This window comes from Dasypus novemcinctus, chromosome 26 (assembly GCF_030445035.2).
Source record: "Dasypus novemcinctus isolate mDasNov1 chromosome 26, mDasNov1.1.hap2, whole genome shotgun sequence".
Taxonomy (NCBI): Eukaryota; Metazoa; Chordata; class Mammalia; order Cingulata; family Dasypodidae; genus Dasypus; species Dasypus novemcinctus.
In genome coordinates this window covers 34,397,502-34,415,627 of record NC_080698.1, presented here as the reverse complement: position 1 = coordinate 34,415,627, position 18,126 = coordinate 34,397,502, and the positions used below count along the sequence as shown (strand labels likewise).

Here is an 18,126-nt window from a genome sequence, read left to right as displayed (position 1 = left end):
TTGCAGCAAGTGCTGAAACCTTGATTGATAGTTTGAAACAAAACTCTACAGCAAGAAACAGGATGTATGCTTTCTATTTATACCCAGTTTTCTTTTTCTTACATTTCAGGGCTCCCTTTGCACTTTGTTTTGGCTGTTTCATAAGGCTATGGATCCTCTTTTTTAAAACCCAGCCATCAAATATAAAATAATTGAGGAAATTTTATATCAGCTTAGTCATGTTAAAGGCATGCACTCTCAGCTGTTACTATTTCTCTTTCATGGTAGTTGTATTTACTTTATCTTGTCAGAAGTTTAACTTAATTTTTAAAAAATCCTCCAAATAGGATATCATCTTGCACATATAAACAGAATGAATTTTTTTGTTGTTGTTACATGGGAGGATTCAGTTTTGTGAGAAAAACCCATTTTGAATGTAATTTTATTAAAATGTGGCATTGGTATGATCCTATTGCCATGGCTGTATTAAATGCTGCCTCTTTTCACTCTGTAATAAATACATTCTTAACAGGTAGGTGTTCTTCACTTAAATATAATGTCCAACTATAGCTAGGAATTCACTTTTAGGTGTTCTTTGAGTATATCAAAATATACGTGGTTTTCTTATTAACTTATTAGTTTGGGTCAACTAATAGTCATTTGGCAAGGCTTTGACAGGAATTAGCCTGATCTGTTTTGAGTATGACAGTGAGAATAGGTAGAACCTTAAATGAGATGTTTTCTAAATTGGTAAGGCCATTGAAGAAGTAAGATTCTAGAATTTATGAGGAGTAGCAGACTTAGAACCAATTCTAACTATAGAAGTGATTGAAAGGGAAAAAAAAAAAACCCTATTTTTCATAGCTTAATTTTATCCCCCAAAGGAATTAATTCCTTTTTTTGTGAACAGTGATTACTAAATTATCTGTGCAAAATATTTGAATAAAAACAAACCCAGAGAAGTAGATGTGGCTCAAGCAATTGGGCTCCCGTCTACCATATAGGAGGTCTGGGGTCCGATACCCAGGACCTCCTGGTGAAAGCAAGCTGGCCCGCGCAGAGTGTTGCCCCGTGCAAGGAGTGCTGCCCCGCACAGGAGTGCTGCCCCACACGGAGAGCTGACGCAGCAAGATGACACAACAAAAAAGAGACACAGAAGAGAGACAATAAGAGATGCAGCAGACCAGGGAGCTGAGGTGGCACAAGAGAATGATCACCTCTCTCCCACTCCAGAAGGTCCCAGGATCATCAGTTCCCGGAGCTGCCTAATGAGAATACAAGCAGACACAGAAGCACACACAGCAAATGGACGCAGAGAGCAGACAATGGAGGGAGGGGGGAGAAATAAATAGATAAATCTTTAAAAAAACAAACAAACCCAACTCTCAATTCTCAAACTATTGGGTCAACTTCTATACCAATGATGTTATGAAAATTTTAAGCACATTTTCTCCTGGCGTTTTTTGGAGGAAGACTTCAGAATACTTCTTAGATAAGCTTTTGGTTTCTATCAGAACTTTAGTATTTATACAGGAAACTAGCCAACTTCAGGTAGTAAAAGATAATAAGAATAAACTTGAAGATAATACAATGAATAAGGATAAAAAAAAGTATGTACATATAATTAATTTTTTACATTTCTTATATAAACTGGTCACTTGAAACATAGTATAATGAAGTCCCATGAGCTGGTTCAGGCATAAGTTCCTGGTTGGGCCCCGTGGCGCAAATGGCTCCTCCTCACCACTTTCTAGTCTCCAAGGACTTGGACAACTTGTGAATTTTTTTAGTCTCACCTTGTGGATATGTGCTTTCTTTTTTTTTTTAGAGAGATTTATTTATTTATTTCTCTCCCCTTCCCCCCCACCCCAGTTGTCTGTTCTCTGTGTCTCTTTGCTGCGTCTTGTTTCTTTGTCCGCTTCTGCTGTTATCAGTGGCACGGGAATCTGTGTCTCTTTTTGTTGCGTCATCTTGTTGTGTCAGCTCTCCTTGTGGGGGGCACCATTCCTGGGCAGGCTGTAATTTCTTTCGCACTGGGCAGCTCTCCTTACCGGGCGCACTCCTTGCCCGTGGGGCTCCCTTACGCAGGGGACACCCCTGTGTGGCAGGGCACTCCTTGCACGCATTAGCACTGTGCATGGGCCAGCTGCACACGGGTCAGGGAGGACCGGGGTTTGAACCACAGACCTCCCATGTGGTAGACGGACGCCCTAACCACTGGGCCAAGTCGGCCGCCAATATGTGCTTTCTGAAATACATCAGTCAGGGGCTTTGAAATTTCAAATTTATACTGCTATAAAAGGCATTTGGGATGTAGTATTTTTATAGTAGACAGTAACAAAGATCTGAACAGTTTCAACTTGATACCTGATATATCTAATATATTCAGTAGGATTCACAGCAATAATTCAAAACTTTTCCTCCTATTCCAATTAAAGCTTGGATATATGCTTTATTGAAGACTGCTAAGCTAAAGAGATTGGCCACTGCTCCTTTGGAGAATTTTGTACCTTGTGCAAGGCAGAACATGTTTATTTGGAAGATGGTGAGTAGAGCTCAGATTGAGAAAGAATGAGGTCTGTGGTCAAGAAATGAAGCTTTTCAGATCATGGTATTTGAAGGAGGCCCTGGGGTAGAGTAGGAAGAACCCTGGCGTTCAGAAGCTAGGCGTCCAGAGTTGACAGCCACTTCTGAGCTGGGTGAACTTCAGCAGACCTCTCGACCCCTCCAGGTTTCTGTTTCCTCCTTTGTAAGGTGAGAATAATCATGACACTGATTCCCAGGGTGGATGTTAGGCGGAAGTGCAGTGATGTTCGTGGGACATCACTCATCGTATATTGTCGGAAGTATTAGTCGAGGCTATTAAAAATGAGATGTGTGAAAGCTTTTATTTTAAATGTTTATTCTAATATTATAATTTAAGAAGCACTGCCATCTTTCCAGGTTTATCACTCGTTGTCCCTTAAAGTTACCTGGCCTTTCCCAGTGAGAACACCCCTGTACCGAGAAACACGGTGGTGACCTGCCCGTGGGCCGACCACACCCTTTGCCACCAGGAGTCAAGGCATCAGAATATAGAAGGGCATTGTCTACAACCTTCTTGGACATGAGTGCAAATTATATTTCGGCCACCTTATTCCATAAGGGCGCTTTTTAAAATGTCTGAAAATGGCAAAAAGTTCGACCAGGTTTTGCAGCCCTTTTGGTGAACCGTCAGTTGAATCCAGCTGACTGGTATCTCCTTATTTTTCCTTTCTGTGTTAGCCCTACCTCCTTGTTTCTAAGCTCTCTGGAAATTCCTGTATTGAAACTCAGAGTTTTCCTCACTTGAGAGAAAGTTAAGCCCTCGCCGACAGCTGCTGTCCATGGCCGCTTCACCCCCTGTGCCTCTGGGACCCGGACTGTCCCAGATTTCCCTTGTGAAGGGAAGCACAGGGGAGAGCCTCGCTGCGCAGAGGTCATTGCTACTCGAAACATTTTAAGACATCACGGTCTCTGGTACATGGAGGCTTAGATGAAAAAGACTGTCTCTGTTCAGTAATTCCCATTGCACCATCTGTTCATGGCAGCTTTATTAAAGTGAAGCCTCATTTTCTCAACGTTATGGGATGGACTCTGCCTGCACTTTTACAAATGAGAATTTACCTTGTGTGCTCACCCTCATCCAGGTTGTCTCAAAGCTACGACATATTTTGGATAATCAGTGACTCTCTGAAGCTAGGGAAAAATGGAAAACATGTCAGCACACTTACTGTTTCCTCTGACTGCCACTTCTTTCAGTTTCCCATCAGGAGATTTTCCTCTACAAAATAGTAAAGAGGCAGCCTTTGAACAAATGCAGTGTGCTTTACATTGCTTCTTTAGAAAGAGCCAAAACAAAACAAATCTCAATGCATTCAAGTTAATGAATGACTTAACTGTTCAATACAACGGAATGTTATAAATCTAGCAGGTGATACAGAAAAATACCCTCTGAAAGAAATACGAAATGGTTTTCTGGCGAGGAGGAAAAAAAAAGCATGTTATGCTGCTCTCTAATATTGCTTTTATGTTTTGTTTTTTGTACATTTAAAACTTTTGAACAGGTATTGCATTCATGTGGTTTTAGAAATCAAAAATACTCAGTGAAGTCTCCCTCACTGTCATCCTCCGTCATCCCCCATCTTCCCAGTTCCCACCAATCAAACCCATAAGATACTGTTTTCTGTAGCTTTCCAACATTTATTGATAAATGTGGAAGCAAATACAAATATGTTTTTTCTTTCTTTTTTTTTACATGAAAAGGTAACACAGTGTTGTAAAACTGTACATCTGGTTAGCCCATGGAGAGCGTCATTCTTATACTGCTGTAGACTATTCCTTTGTATACATGTGCCATATCCCATTTAACCAGTTCCGTATTGACAGGCATTTGGTTGTTTCCAATTTTTTGGTATTAGAAAACAGCACCATGGTGCATAACCTTGTAATGATCATGTCACATATGTACCACTACACGTGTTAAATTTCGAGAAGTGAGATTCCTGGGTCAAGGGTATATACATTTTCAATATTTAAAGTTATTGCCAAATTCTTCTTCAGAGGGGTAATACTTCTATTACCTCCCACCAATAATGGATGAAAGCACCTTTCCCCCAAAACCTTGCTAACAGAGTGTTGTCAAATATTTGTATTTTTGCTAGTATGCTAGATGAAAAATATATTTCAGTATGATTTTAATTTGTATGTATCTTATTTGACTAAAGCTAGATATCTTTCGTATATTCAAGAATTGGTTGTATTTCCTTGTGCAGGAATTGTCTGCTTGTATCTTTTGCCCATTTTTCTGTTGAAATACTCTTTTGAATCCATTTTTAGGAACTCTGTTAGGATTCTCTGATAGGCCTTGGTCTGTGATATGAGTCACTAATATTTTTCCTAATTTTACATTTATCTTTTGACTTTGCTTATAATGGTTTATTTACTTTTCAGAAGTTGTTGGCTTTTATTTAGTTGAATTTATCGATCTTTTGTGGCTTCTGAATTTCTAGTTATTGCTGGAAAAGCTTTCCTCATTCTAGGATAATAAAAGAATTTTCCTCATAACACCTTAATAGTTCCATCTCTTACATTTATGTCCTTGCTCTGTTTTGCAGTTTATCCTGGTGCACCATGTAAAGTAAGGATCCACTATTTTTTAAGCTGTGTACTCTGTTGTCCCCAGGACATTTAATGAATAGTTCTAATATTTCTTTTTCAAATGTTTTTCTAGGTCCAAAAAGTTGGCAGCTCTGGCAGAAGCCTTAAAGAAAGTCTCCCTTACAAAGGCGCAGCTGGGATTGGAACTGGAGGAGCTGGAAGCAGCGGCCTTTCTTGTCCAGGAGGAAGAAAATGCCTTGAACGCAGCCCATGCGGTTTGCAGGCAACAGACAGCTCACCCCAGTTCCGAGGCAAGTGACTTGGAGGATTCAGACAGCACCTCGTCGTCTGAGGCCCAAGCCTCAGATTCAGAGGATGAGCTCCAAGATAGTGAATCTGAGGCAGCAAATTCTTTGCAAGGTCCCCTTGTAGAAGAATGCCACACCCTGCTTATTGACGACGGCGGGGTGCACAGCCACCCGGCCATGCTGACGTGCGACGGTAGTCAGGGAAGACCTCTTGCCTCGTCACCAGCTCTTGGAGGGTCTCGGCCTCTGATCGAGGAGCTTGGAGAACAACTCAGGACAACGGTCCAGGTTTCCAAACCCGAGGGCTCCGCTTCCGGAAACCACAGCACCACGCAGGACAGGGACGGCCAGCTGCAGACACCAAGTAACTGACTCCATGCAGTTTGATTTTTTGTTGAGACTATGTCAGATTTGGTTTCATTTGCTGAATTAGAATTCCTCATTTTCCCTCTGTACTTATTTTTTTAAGTACATACAACATTGTTTTCAGTGAGCTACTGTTGATACCTTTTGATTTCCTTGTTGCAACTTTAAAAATAAAGTTCTAAAATGTTTTTTCCCAAAGTGTAATTATGTAGAAAATAATAGTTCACTACTAGAATCTCTAGAATGTAAAGTCTAGTAATGTTTTTAGTATCTTAACTGAGATAGGCTTGATGTGCAATAAACAGTACATACTTAAAGTGCACAATTTGGTAAGTGCTGACCTGTGAATACACCTGGGAAACCATCACCACCAGCCAGATAATGAACATATCCATCATCCTCAAGTATCCTCCTGCCCCTGCGGCATCCTTCCCTCTCCCCTCCCCACATGCCACTCACCCCCATTCCCCAGACAACCACCAGTTTGCTTTCTGTCACTTTACATTAATTTGCGTTTCCTAGAATTTTATATAAATTGATTTGTGCAATATGTACTCTTCTTTTGTCAGGCTTATTTCACTTGGTATAATTATTTTGAAATTTATCCATGTGATAGCATATATCAAGAGTTTGCTGCTGCTCCTGCTGCTCCTTGTTGTTTTATTATTGCTAAGAAGTGTTTCATTGAATAGATTTATCTGTTCACCAATTGATGGACATTTATGTTGTTTCCAGTTTTCGGCTATTACAAATAAAATTGTTGTGGTCATTTGTGTCCAAGTTTTTTATGGACTTTTGCTTTCATTGCTCTGAAGTAAATGTCTAGGAGTGGAAAAACTGAGTTGTATGGTAGGTGTAGGTTACCTTCAAGAAATTCTATGGGAAGTGGGCGTGGCTCATCTGATAGAGCGTCAGCCTACCATGTGGGAGGGTCCAGGGTTCAAACCCCAGGCCCTCCTGACCCATGTGGTGAGCTGGCCCCACGCGCAGAGCTGCCATGTACAAGGAGTGCCATGCCATGCAGGGGTACCCCCATGTGGGGGTGCCCACACACAAGGAGTGCACCCTGCAAGGAGAACCGCCCCACATGGAAAAAGCGCAGCTTGCCCAGGGGTGATGCCACACACACACAGAGCTGACACGGCAAGGTGATGTAACAAAAAAGAGACGCAGTTTCCCAGTGCCACCGAGAGTGCAAGTGGGCACAGAAAAACACACAGCGAGTTGACACAGAGAGCAGACGGCGGGGGGGGGGGGGGGGGGGGAGTGGGGGAGGAGGCAGGGAGAGAAATAAATAAAATAAATCTTTAAAAAAAAAGCTAAACTATTTTCCAAAGTGGTTGCACCATTTACAGTCGTGTATGAGAGTCCCAGTTCTTCCACATTCTTGTCATCACTAGATTTGGTCAATCTTTTTCACCATTCTGTAGGTGTGTAGCAATATCTCATTGTGGTTTTAATTTTCATTTCCCTAAGATGAATGATGTTGTGTACCTTTTTATATGCCTATTTGTTATCCATATATCTTTGATGAAATGTCTGTTTACAATCATTCGCCTGCCCCACGCCCCCAGATGGCTCCCTCATCTGTTTGCTCCTCATTGTTGTTTTTTGCTCTTTGTTTTTGCTTGTTGTTTGCACTTGTTGTCTGCTCTTTGGTTTTTGCTCATTGTGTGCTTATTGTCTGTTTCTTCTTAGGAGAAGAAACTGAACCCAGGACCTCCCCTGTGGGAGGCGAGTGCTCAACTGCTGGAGCCACATCTGCTTCCCTTTTTTTAAATGGTGGTGTTTTCTTATTTTTGAATTTTGAGATTTCTTTTTTAACTTCTGGATTCACATCCTTTATATGTTTGCAAATATTCTCTCCCACTTTATGGCTTGTTTTTTCATTCTCTTAACAGTGCCTTTCAAAGAGCAGAAGTTTTAAAAATTTGATGAAGTCTGATTTATCAGCTCTTTCTTTTATGGATTATGCTTTTGGTGTTGTAGCTTAGAAATCTTTACCTAACCCAAGGCTACCAAGGTTTTTCCCTATGTTTTCTTCAAGTTCTAGTTTTAGGTTTTACATTTAGGTCAATGATAAATTTTGAGTTAATTTTTAACACAATGTGAAGTATAGCTTGAGATTCGTTTTATTTTTCTTATAGATGTTCAGTTGCACTAGGTCCACTTGTTGAAAAAACTTTCTGCATTCCTTTGAACATTTTGTCAAAAACCTGTTGACCATATTTGTGAGTCTGTTTTTTACTCTTCACTTGATTGCTTTGGTCAATGTGATTATCCTTCTCCTCTTTGAATCTATAGATCAATTTCGATAAAATTGACACTTTAACAATGTAGATTCTACCAACCCATGTGCACAGTATATCTCTCCCTATTATGTCTTTAATTTCTCTCAGCAGTGTTTTGTAGTTTTCAGTGTTTGCTTTTATCTTTTAATCAAATGTACCCCTAAACATTTCATATTGTTTGATGCTATTATAAATGGTATAATTTTTAATGGCTGTCATCTTTGTCTTTGGTCTTTTGTATGTACTGTGTCCTTTTTTTTCTGGCTGCTTTTAAGATATTCTCTATCACTGGTGTTAAGCAATTTGATTATGGAATGTCTTGGTATAATTTTCTTCATATTTCTTATGTTTTGGTGTTTGTTGAGATTCTTAAATCTGTAGATTTATCGTTTTCATCAAATCTGAAGAGTTTTCAGCTGTTTTCTTCCCAGTATTTTTTCTACCGGCACCCTCCCTATATCAGACCACTTGGAGTCCCACAGCTTGCTGATGCTCTTTTCATGTTTTTAAATACTTTCACTACTCCATGTTTCATTTTGAAGAGTTTCTATTGGTATATCTTCAAGTTCACTGATCTTTTCTTCTGCAATGTCTAATCTGCCATTAATCCCATCCGGTGTATTTTTTAATCTCGGACGCCATCATTTTCATCTCTAGAAATTAGACTGGGCCCTTTTACTTTTTGTTTTTTTTAAATCTTCATGCCTCTATTGAATTTTTTTAACCAGTTTTCCTGTTTTAATATTCAATAATTCTGACTTCTAGGTCAGTTTTGGCACAGTTTCAATTGATTTTTCTCATCATTATGAATTGTGTTTACTGCCTCTTTGCATGCCTTGTAATCTTTGATTGGATACCAGACATTGTGAATCTTACCTGATTGGGTGCTGTATATGTATTCCTATAAATATTCTTTAACTTTCTTTTGGGATGCAGTTAAATTACTTAGAAATAATTTGATCCCTTTGGGTCTTGCTTCTGTAATTTGTTAGGCAGATCCAGAGCAGTGCTCAGTATAGAGCAAATTGTTCCCCAATACTGAGGAGGCAAGATTTTCTTGAGTGTTCTACTCATGAATTATGAGTTTGTCCTGTCTGACTAGTAGCAATAGGTACAGTTCCTTGTGTGCATGCTGAGCACTGTTCTCTTGAATCCTTTTGGGTGTTCTCTCCGCACTTAGGTACTCTGATAGGTAAGTACTCTCGAATAATTGAGGGGAACCGTCTTCAGATCTCCAGGGTTCTCTGTGCAGCTCTCGACTCTCTGGTACTCTGTTCTATGAACTCTAGCTGCCTTGGTTTCCCCAAAACCTTTGTCTCCTGAACTCCAAGAGTTCCATCTGGATTGTCCCTCCTCTCACAGCCTGGGGAGTTTTTCAAGGCTGTAAATGGGGCAGTAGTAAGATTTACCTTGTTTTTTTCCCCTCCTATCCTTTAGGGATCACTCTCTTTTATTGCTTGATGATGTTTAGTTTCTTGAAAACCATTGTTTCATGGGTTGTTTCTGTTTTTCTTTATGTCAGGTGGGAAGGTAAATCTGGTCCCTATTACTCCATCTTGATTGGAAGCATAATCCTTCCATTAATATTTTAAATGTAAATTTTCCCACTTGAGTGTAAGCACCTAGGAAATGGGCCCTTTGTCTTACCTTGTTACCGCTGAATCTTCAGTGCTCTTATTCTCTGTGCTTTGTAAATATTTGTCAAATGAAATAAACCAATTTGCTTTGGGAAAGAAATAAAATGAAATTTGATATGTATTAATCTTGGGGGCAACTTTATTTCAGGAAAGGGTGTGGTCCCTTTTATTTTAGGTCTATAAAGGTTGCCAGTATTTGTATTTCCAATATAAATTCCAGTTTGTATTAACGTGATAGTTGGGGAGACTATGCCATTTGACACGCGTTTTAACTCCTGAACACCATAACAGCTTTGTCAGAGTATGTTCAAGACTTCTCAGGCTCCCGGGAGAGCTTCAAAATCCCTATGACCATCAAAAATGCATTTCTCCTCAGTAGTATATTACCTGAAGTCAGTCTGAAAAAGCATTATTTCCCCTCATTTACTTCTACCAAAGGCAAGGTGCACAAATCCACTTGTCTAAAATTTTAAACCATGGAAATTTTCTTCCTTTCATCAACTTCTGTCCTGACTTAAGAATTGTGACAGGATCTATTTGGTGAAATTTGTCTTGGGTAGAAAAACCTGTTAACTCCTTTCCTCAAAAAATAAGCAAACATGATCCTTCCAGACATCCTCAAAGCAGAGAAGCTCATGAAACAACTCTCACGAGTATTAAAAACAATGAGTGAGCTCTTTAATTTCAGACGCCAATATATCCACAGTGTTTCTTTGTCCAGAGGGGGTTAAAGCTTTCTTATATCACATTACTCTGTCTCTTTAATATGGTTTAAGAATACTATACCATGTCTGTAACCCAAAACACATCCAAAGGTGCCACCAATTAATTTTTTTGTTTTTAACTAAACAACCTGCCAGGCAACTTAGGGATTTCCTATAACCATGAGTTTCCAAGTATCCTGGGTGATGGGGGGAAAAATAGATTGGGGAAGGAACAGGGAAGACACTTCAGTGATTGTGTAGTTGAACTTAGTGGAAAGAACCAAGGCTTTGCAATTGACAGAAGATGTACACGAGTTCCAGTACCATGGCTCAAGTGTGATCTGCCTACAAGGGGCATGCCAAACTCTGATCCTTTTATTTCCATTGGACATGGGACTAGAACTATATTTCCTTCCTATCTTAAAGGAATATGAAACTGTATGTTCAAAACATAAACTGGAGGATCCACCTACCACATGGGAGGTCCGCGGTTCAATCCCAGGGCCTCCTTGACCCGTGTGGAGCTGGCCCACTTGCAGTGCTGATGCGCACAAGGAGTGCCGTGCCACGCAGGGGTGTTCCCCGTGTAGGGGAGCCCCACACGCAAGTAGTGCACCTTGTAAGGAGAGCCGCCCAGTGCAAAAGAAAGTTCAGCCTGCCCAGGGGTGGCACCGCACGTACAAAGAGCTGACAAAGCAAGAAGACGCAACGTAGATTCCCGGGCCATTGACAAGGAAGAACACACAGCAAATGGACGCAGAGAACAGACAACTGGGGGGGGGGGAGGGGAGAAATAAATTTTAAAAAATAAATCATTAAAAAACACACACACACAAAAACAAACTGGGAAGTATTAAACAAACTTAAGAGTTGGTTATTATTTATTTCCCAGAACCTAACAGGGATAGATTCAACTCTCTGAGACCAGGTTGCTGGGGAAGCTGGTTCTGTGAACATGTGAGCCAGCCCTTTGAAATGCTTTAGTAGTGTGCTAGTATGAAAAGTTTATGTGGGAGGCGGACTTGGCCAGTGGATAGGGCATCCGTCTACCACATGGGAGGTCCGCAGTTCAAACCCCGGGCCTCCTTGACCCGTGTGGACCTGGCCCATGCGCAGTGCTGATGTGCGCAAGGAGTGCCGCACCACGCAGGGGTGTCCCCCGCGTAGGGGAGCCCCACGTGCAAGGAGTGCACCCCTAAGGAGAGCCGCCCAGCGCAAAAGAAAGGGCAGCCTGCCCAGGAATGGTGCCGCACACAGAGAGCTGACACAAGATGACGCAACAAAAAGAAAGAGATTCCTGGTGCCACTGACAAAAACAGAAGCAGATGAAGAAGACGCAGCAAATAGACACAGAGAATGGACAACTGGGGTGGGGGGGGAAGGGAAGATAAATAAATCTTTTTTTAAAAAAAGTTTATGTGGTTCACCGGATAGATAGAAATATTATATCAACGAATCACAACATTGCCTCATCTGCTGGGTTGGCACAGTCATTGACTTCTTCTATGTTCCATCTCTCCTCTCCTATTATCCTTGAAGAGTAATGTGGGGCCTAGCTGTGGGCATGTAGTTTTTAGGTGCCGGTAACTGTGCTGGTATTATCTTTCACTGGCACAAGATTAACTTACAAATGAGACCGGGCTGCTCTGGACCATATTCTAAATTGGTTGAACAGCTGGGTGGGGGTGGGGGGAATGGAGGGGTGGTAATGGGGTGGTGGTGGTGGTATAGTTTTCACACCTGCTAATGAAAAATCCATTTTGGCTGTGTGGATCAAATCCTACTACCAAGAATTGGGGAAAGAGAGAGAGAGGGCCAAATTTTCTCAGTTCTAGGATTTTATAAAATGATTATTATAATCAGAGGGACTTCTAGATATCTATTTTGCTATGGAGAAATTTTTCTATGTTGTGACTGGAACTTGACCTACATAGTCAATGGTGCCAAGACAGACACCTCTAAAGATAAAAAAGAGATAGAAACGAGTCAATGACTTTATATAGGAATAAAACACTATTTTAAAAATATATGCTAACCCCTCAGAATGCATTAATTACAAAATCTTTCAAGATGCAGAAATCCCTCTATATAAAAATCATTTGTCATATAATATCATTGCATGGGAAACTTGAGTTAAGCTTCATAAAACACAAATCTCCGTGTTGGTTTGGGCAGGCATTCCATTAAAACACATCAAATATTGCAAATGTCTTTTTAATATCATTCCACCTAAATCCCTAGGGGAATTTTTGTTTGTGATCTGCTCCCTTTCCCGCCTATTTTCTAAGTGTGTTATATATAGTTTCAATCTATACCAAATGAAGGAAGCATTGATTAGACTTGATTTAAGGCAGCAAGTGATAAATGCAGCTGGGAAATTGATTCATGCCTCTCAAGTGACTAGGGCACAGCCATCCACAGTTGACACAACTCTTGTCTCAAGGCTGGAGAAAACAAACAGGGAAACACATGTCAAACAGATAAATGACTTGGCTGTTTTGAGCTCTCCGGTGGAGGCCATTTGTTTCCTAGATAAGGAAGACTGCTCTCCAAAGTCATGAAAAGATAAGCTAGAGGAAAAGGATGAATGTAGAATTGGATGCCCAAGCACTTGAAAGAAAAAACAAAGAAGAAGAAGGAATTTACCTCCAGGAAAGATCTTGCTACGTGGGTCTGAAGTACTTTTGCCTCCAAATTGCTGGGAGCAGCAATTTTGCTATGCAAACCTCAGTGCTAGCTTAGAATTGGGTGTGGAGGCTCTATCTCTGGGATTTTAAGTGTTTGCAGTGGTATGCTGCTATCATTGAAGCTATTTCCACAGACATTTCCTGACTGTTCTTGTAAGAAGCAACAGGGATAGCAGACCAGCCTCACATGTCCTAGTTCCAGGAGTTGGACCACCAGCCCAGAAGGCCCCTGAAAATAGTAGCCCCATTGCAAGCCGGGGTCTCTCCCTAGTAGAGCCTCGCCCATAATACATCAATATTTATTGCATGTAGGTTTCCCATACATGCTTTGTGTTTTCCCACCTTGATTTGTTTGCACATCTATTGCTTTCTCTTCTCTCTCCCTGTTCCTTTGCATATGTTCACATTTCACCCATCTTTCAAGGCCCCCTTCAAATGCCTCTTCCTCTAGGGGGTCCTCCTTTATCCTTCCTGGCTGGTACTATTTCCCTCCTGAACTCCTGTAACAATTTATACAAGTACTCTCAGAGTACGTGTTGCTCGCCGCTGGGTGCATCCCTAACTCCTCTCCTTTACCAGAATACCAGCTCCGTTATCTGTTTCAGCTCCGAATCCTGCATGTCACTTACCATGGTGCTTTCTCTAACAATAGAACACTCTAAATGACTCTTGTTGACAGAACCAACCAACTAAAGCCATTTATACAACTAAATGGCTTAAATGAATAAATGTCCTCAGACCCTCACCGAGCATAGCAAGGTCATATTCCCTTTTTGGTTTGTTTTAGTTTTGTTTGTTTGTTTTTTTTCCCTTTGGTTCACCAGTCTGGGTTCTATTATTATAATTACTATTTTTTTTTTAGGAGTTACTGGGGATTGAACCCAGGACCTCACACATGCAAAGCAGACTCTTAACCACTGGGCTACAGCTGCTCCAATCCCTTATTATTTTGAATATGGTTTCTGCCACCATTCTAATCAAGAGGATCTCAAGTGTCTCTCCTTCCCCACCTCCTCAATCCTCACCCCCCAGTCTGGGCTCCTCATCTCCTGGCCTAATCAATGCAGATATTTGGCTTTTTCCTATTGACTTTCCTCTCCAACTCTGAATCCCAAGCATTCTCAGCCGATGCCTTCCAGGCTCAGTTCAAATGGCAGGTGGAAGGTTTGCTGGTGGGAAATCCCCAAAGTTCCTCCTCCGGGCACGCTGTGGTCCACACCATTCAATTCAAGCAAAGCCAAAAGGCTTGGTGTGGGCAAACAAGATTCCAACCACGTGGTCCCCTCCTGCAGCAAGTTCTAGAGTTTTGTCTTCCAATTTCTGTAAAGTTAACATTAGAGACAAAAAAACAAAAACAAAAACTAGGGCACAGGGCAGAGGGCTGCTGACTTAAAGCTTCGACATTTAATTGTGCATATATAGCTATACCCAACCCAGCCACACCATTCTATTGACGCTACCATTTCATAAAAGCATTGTAATATCAAAAAAGCAAAAGGACATTACTTCAGACTAAAGATTGGTCCTCCCAATTGAACGCATTTTGCTTCAAGAAAAACCCTCTCACTTGAGAGCCAGTTTCCTTTTGGGTCTCTATATTTCCAGTCATTTTTCTGTGCACATATATACACTTACATATTTTAAACAGAATTGGAACTGTGCATGTCGCAAATTTTATATTCCCTTTTCTCTCTAAACACAAGGTCACGAATATTTTCCCATGCCATTGAATAACCTTCCAGTATGACTTTTTATAGCTGCATTTATGTAGTCTTAAATGGAAACAATTACTCTCAAATATAAGTTCGATTAATCAAGATTTTCCCTTTTTGTCGTGTACTTGCCAAGCGTGGATGTCTAGACGATAGGTGCTTCCTCAGCAGTTCTTCCTCAGTTGCACTTAGCAGCCTCATTTGTTTTAGGGACAGTCTACCTCTGGGTTGGAGACAGGCGTGGACTGGAGCTCCCATTTGCCTAGTCCCCGCGTTGTGCCCAGCACTGTGCTGTGCCCTCCCCTAAGCATGTCAGTCAGGGCCTGTCTCCACTTAGGCCCTTCTGCAGGCACAGACCTTGCTGATGGAGGTAGCTCTAGGCTTGTTTAGAGCACGTGGCTTTGCCCTCAGTGTACCAGATCAGGGTTGAACTTGTCCCAAGGGCAGGCTGTGAGGTCTGTTGGTCTGGAAAGCTTCACCTCAATCCAGGGTCCTCGACTCAACCGAGCTGCACATTTGGACATTCTGAGAAATTTTTTAAAAAGAGGAAATTGATGCCCAGCCCCTCCCTTCAGACAGTGGAGTCAGCACCCTCCGGGTGTTTCGGTGGGATAAGTAGAAGCGTGCTCCCAGGGATTTGGATGGGAAGATGCAGACAGGATTAGGACTTTTGCAGATTCTCAAGGTAAGAGGATGCATTGAGAGAAGTCTCAAAGTAGACCTGGCATCAACATTGAGCAAACTCAATCAAGGAAGCAGACCTGGAATCAGCATTGGGCAAACTCAGTTAAGGAAGGAGGAGAATACAAGTTGGCAGGATCTATGTAGTGGAGAAAGGGCAGAGGAGAGGGTGAAGACACCAGCTAGTTGTGGAAAAAGTGGTAGACAGGCACAGAAGGATGCAGACGCAGAGTGGATAAATCGTACTACTCTCTAAAGGAAAGATTCGAAAATGTCTGCGCTGCGATCCCAAGAGTTTCCTTGGACTCCTACGGCTCTTTCATCAGTCCCATCTTCTAAGGCTCGGCCCCAGGCCTGAACTTACTCTTGGAGTTCAGAGGACACACGTTTCCATTATTGCTGATCCACTTGGAGGCCTTTCTTGCAGGTAACAAGAAAACCTGACAACTGTATCAGACAGTAAAGAGAATTTCTTAGTTCATGAACTGAAGAGCCCAGCAGTAGGATGTGTTTCAGGAGAGGCTTGACCCAGCATCCAATAATGTAGCCCAAGCCTCTGTCTCTTGTGGTTTCTCTGCTCTCCCATTCTCAATGTAGATGTCATCCCGGTTTGTCCCAAGATGGTACCCAGCAACCCCGGAAGCTACCTATTTGCTTGTCGCCCATCAGAAAAGAGATGATCCCTGCCCCAGCAATTGCCCTCAGACTTGGCCCATTTCGATAAAAGACCCATTCACAGTGGGCCAATGGAATTGAATGTGCTGGCTGGCTTTGCCTAGTCCTGGGGCCACTGCTGGAAGTGGGGGCAAAGTTCGGACAGCGTTGAGTGGGGGTGGGGAGAGAGCTAGGCAGGCAATTGGTAAATGAGGGCCACCTTTTCCATCCCTCCACTGCAGAAGCCTTGAATGTGAACTGCCAGCTGCCAGACCTTTGCTTCGTGACCCACTCCTGGGTTCACAGTGAGGCCACACTCTCCCCAGGCTGCTCCCAGCCATGACTGGCCACAAGAAGGGACCAGAGCTGGACCAGCCGGTCCAACGTGGGACTCCTCCAGTCGGCGTCTCTGCCCTCGCCCCAGCGGCCCTTTCTCAAAGCTGTGCTGCTCTCCGGGGCTCTTACCACCCAACCTTCCGTGGCTCCCTGTCTCCCTCCCCAGGTGTGAGCCAGGCCTCAGCACAGTCTGCTGCCCCTCCTGCTCCTGTCCCTCCCCCTTTATCCTTCACAGATTGGCAGGTCTAATTCCATCTTGGCATCTGCTTCCCAGAGGAAGGAACGGCCACACCCAGGTCATCTGAGCAAGCCTGAGGGAGCCTTTGGTTTCTCCAAAGGCGCTGGGCTCTTTGCACCACGGCACCTGTGAGGTGGAGACTCCCACACAGAAGAGGAGACGGGATAACGCGCCTGAAGTCACTCACGCAGCGAGGGTCAGCCCCGCATTCCAGCGCAGGCCTTTGGCCTTCTGCAGCTGTGCTCTTACCTGCTTTACGTGCTGGCGAGGCACCCCTCGGGACAGGAGAAGGTGAATGCCAGAGTTAACTCCACGTCGAGCCGGGAGAGTTGGCGGGTGACGCTCCGTCGATGGCATTGTTTGGGCCTAAATCATCCCTGCACGGTGTTTTAAAAGAACAAGGAAAGTCAGATGAAGGTAGGAAACCAAAACTATGGGAGCGGGCAGGTGGGCCACCCGCCCAGGTGCAACCCCGGGGCCCCTCCTGGCCTCTGGGCTGGGGCCGGGGGCGAGGGCCACGAGCCTGAGCGCGTCCCGGGCACAGAAGGCCCGCCTTCCCTTCTGCAAGCCCACCCCCTCCAGTACGCTGCATTGTCCACTGACTTGTCTAATTACGCGTCTTACAACCACAGAACTCTCCCCAGAGCAGCGGGGGCCCTTCCGGCGGAACGAGGAGGATGATTGCTCCATCTGTTCCTCGGGTGCTGCGGGGCTGCGGGCGGCGGGAGGCGCGCGCGGGGCGGCGGGAGGCGCGCGGGGAGGGGCGCGCGGGGCGGCGGGCGGGCACGCGCGGGGCGGCGGGAGGCGCGCGGGGCGGCGGGAGGCGCGCGGGGAGGGGCGCGCGGGGCGGCGGGCGGGCACGCGCGGGGCGGCGGGAGGCGCGCGGGGCGGCGGGAGGCGCGCGGGGAGGGGCGCGCGGGGCGGCGGGCGGGCACGCGCGGGGCGGCGGGAGGCGCGCGGGGCGGCGGGAGGCGCGCGGGGAGGGGCGCGCGGGGCGGCGGGCGGGCACGCGCGGGGCGGCGGGAGGCGCGCGGGGCGGCGGGAGGCGCGCGCGGGGCGGCGGGAGGCGCGCGGGGAGGGGCGCGCGGGGCGGCGGGAGGCGCGCGCGGGGCGGCGGGCGGGCACGCGCGGGGCGGCGGGCGGGCGCGCGCGGCTGAACGCGGGCGGGCGAGGGGGCGTGGCCGCGCCGGCAGGTGCCGCGAGGAAGGGATCCCGGCGGCAGGTGCAGATGCCAAGCTCGCCCGGGCTGAAGTGTATGTTTAATTACAGGCGGCTGAGGGGGTTGTTTCATTTAAGAATTATAGGCGGCAGTTTCAGATGAAGTTACGAGCAGCGCCAGAAAAGGTAGCAGGCTGGAAACGGCTCTTTGAGGAGCGAGATCTGCCTCCCTAATTGGGGGAGGCACTCTCAGAATT

At 44.4% G+C, this 18,126-nt stretch overlaps 1 protein-coding gene and 1 long non-coding RNA gene across 3 annotated transcripts in view; one reads left to right on the top strand and one right to left on the bottom strand.

Moving 5' to 3' along the window:
* Nucleotides 1-6,540, top strand: part of SHQ1 (SHQ1, H/ACA ribonucleoprotein assembly factor) — a 119,377-nt gene extending 112,837 nt beyond the window's left edge. The window contains exon 11 of one of the 2 annotated variants that reach the window (XM_004456219.4): nucleotides 5,231-6,540. In XM_004456219.4, coding sequence (XP_004456276.1) covers nucleotides 5,231-5,777 — 547 coding nt within the window. In that variant the 3' untranslated portion in view covers nucleotides 5,778-6,540. The remainder of the gene's footprint in view (nucleotides 1-5,230) is intronic. The other variant, XM_012524335.4, reaches the window with a different exon arrangement.
* A 3,813-nt stretch (nucleotides 6,541-10,353) lies between these two features.
* Nucleotides 10,354-17,447, bottom strand: LOC101439247 (uncharacterized). The gene is made up of 3 exons (XR_011647548.1): nucleotides 17,315-17,447; nucleotides 16,961-17,088; nucleotides 10,354-14,410 (listed from the first exon to the last, which is right to left on the bottom strand). It is a non-coding gene; the product is annotated as an uncharacterized lncRNA (long non-coding RNA).
* Nucleotides 17,448-18,126: the final 679 nt, after the last annotated feature.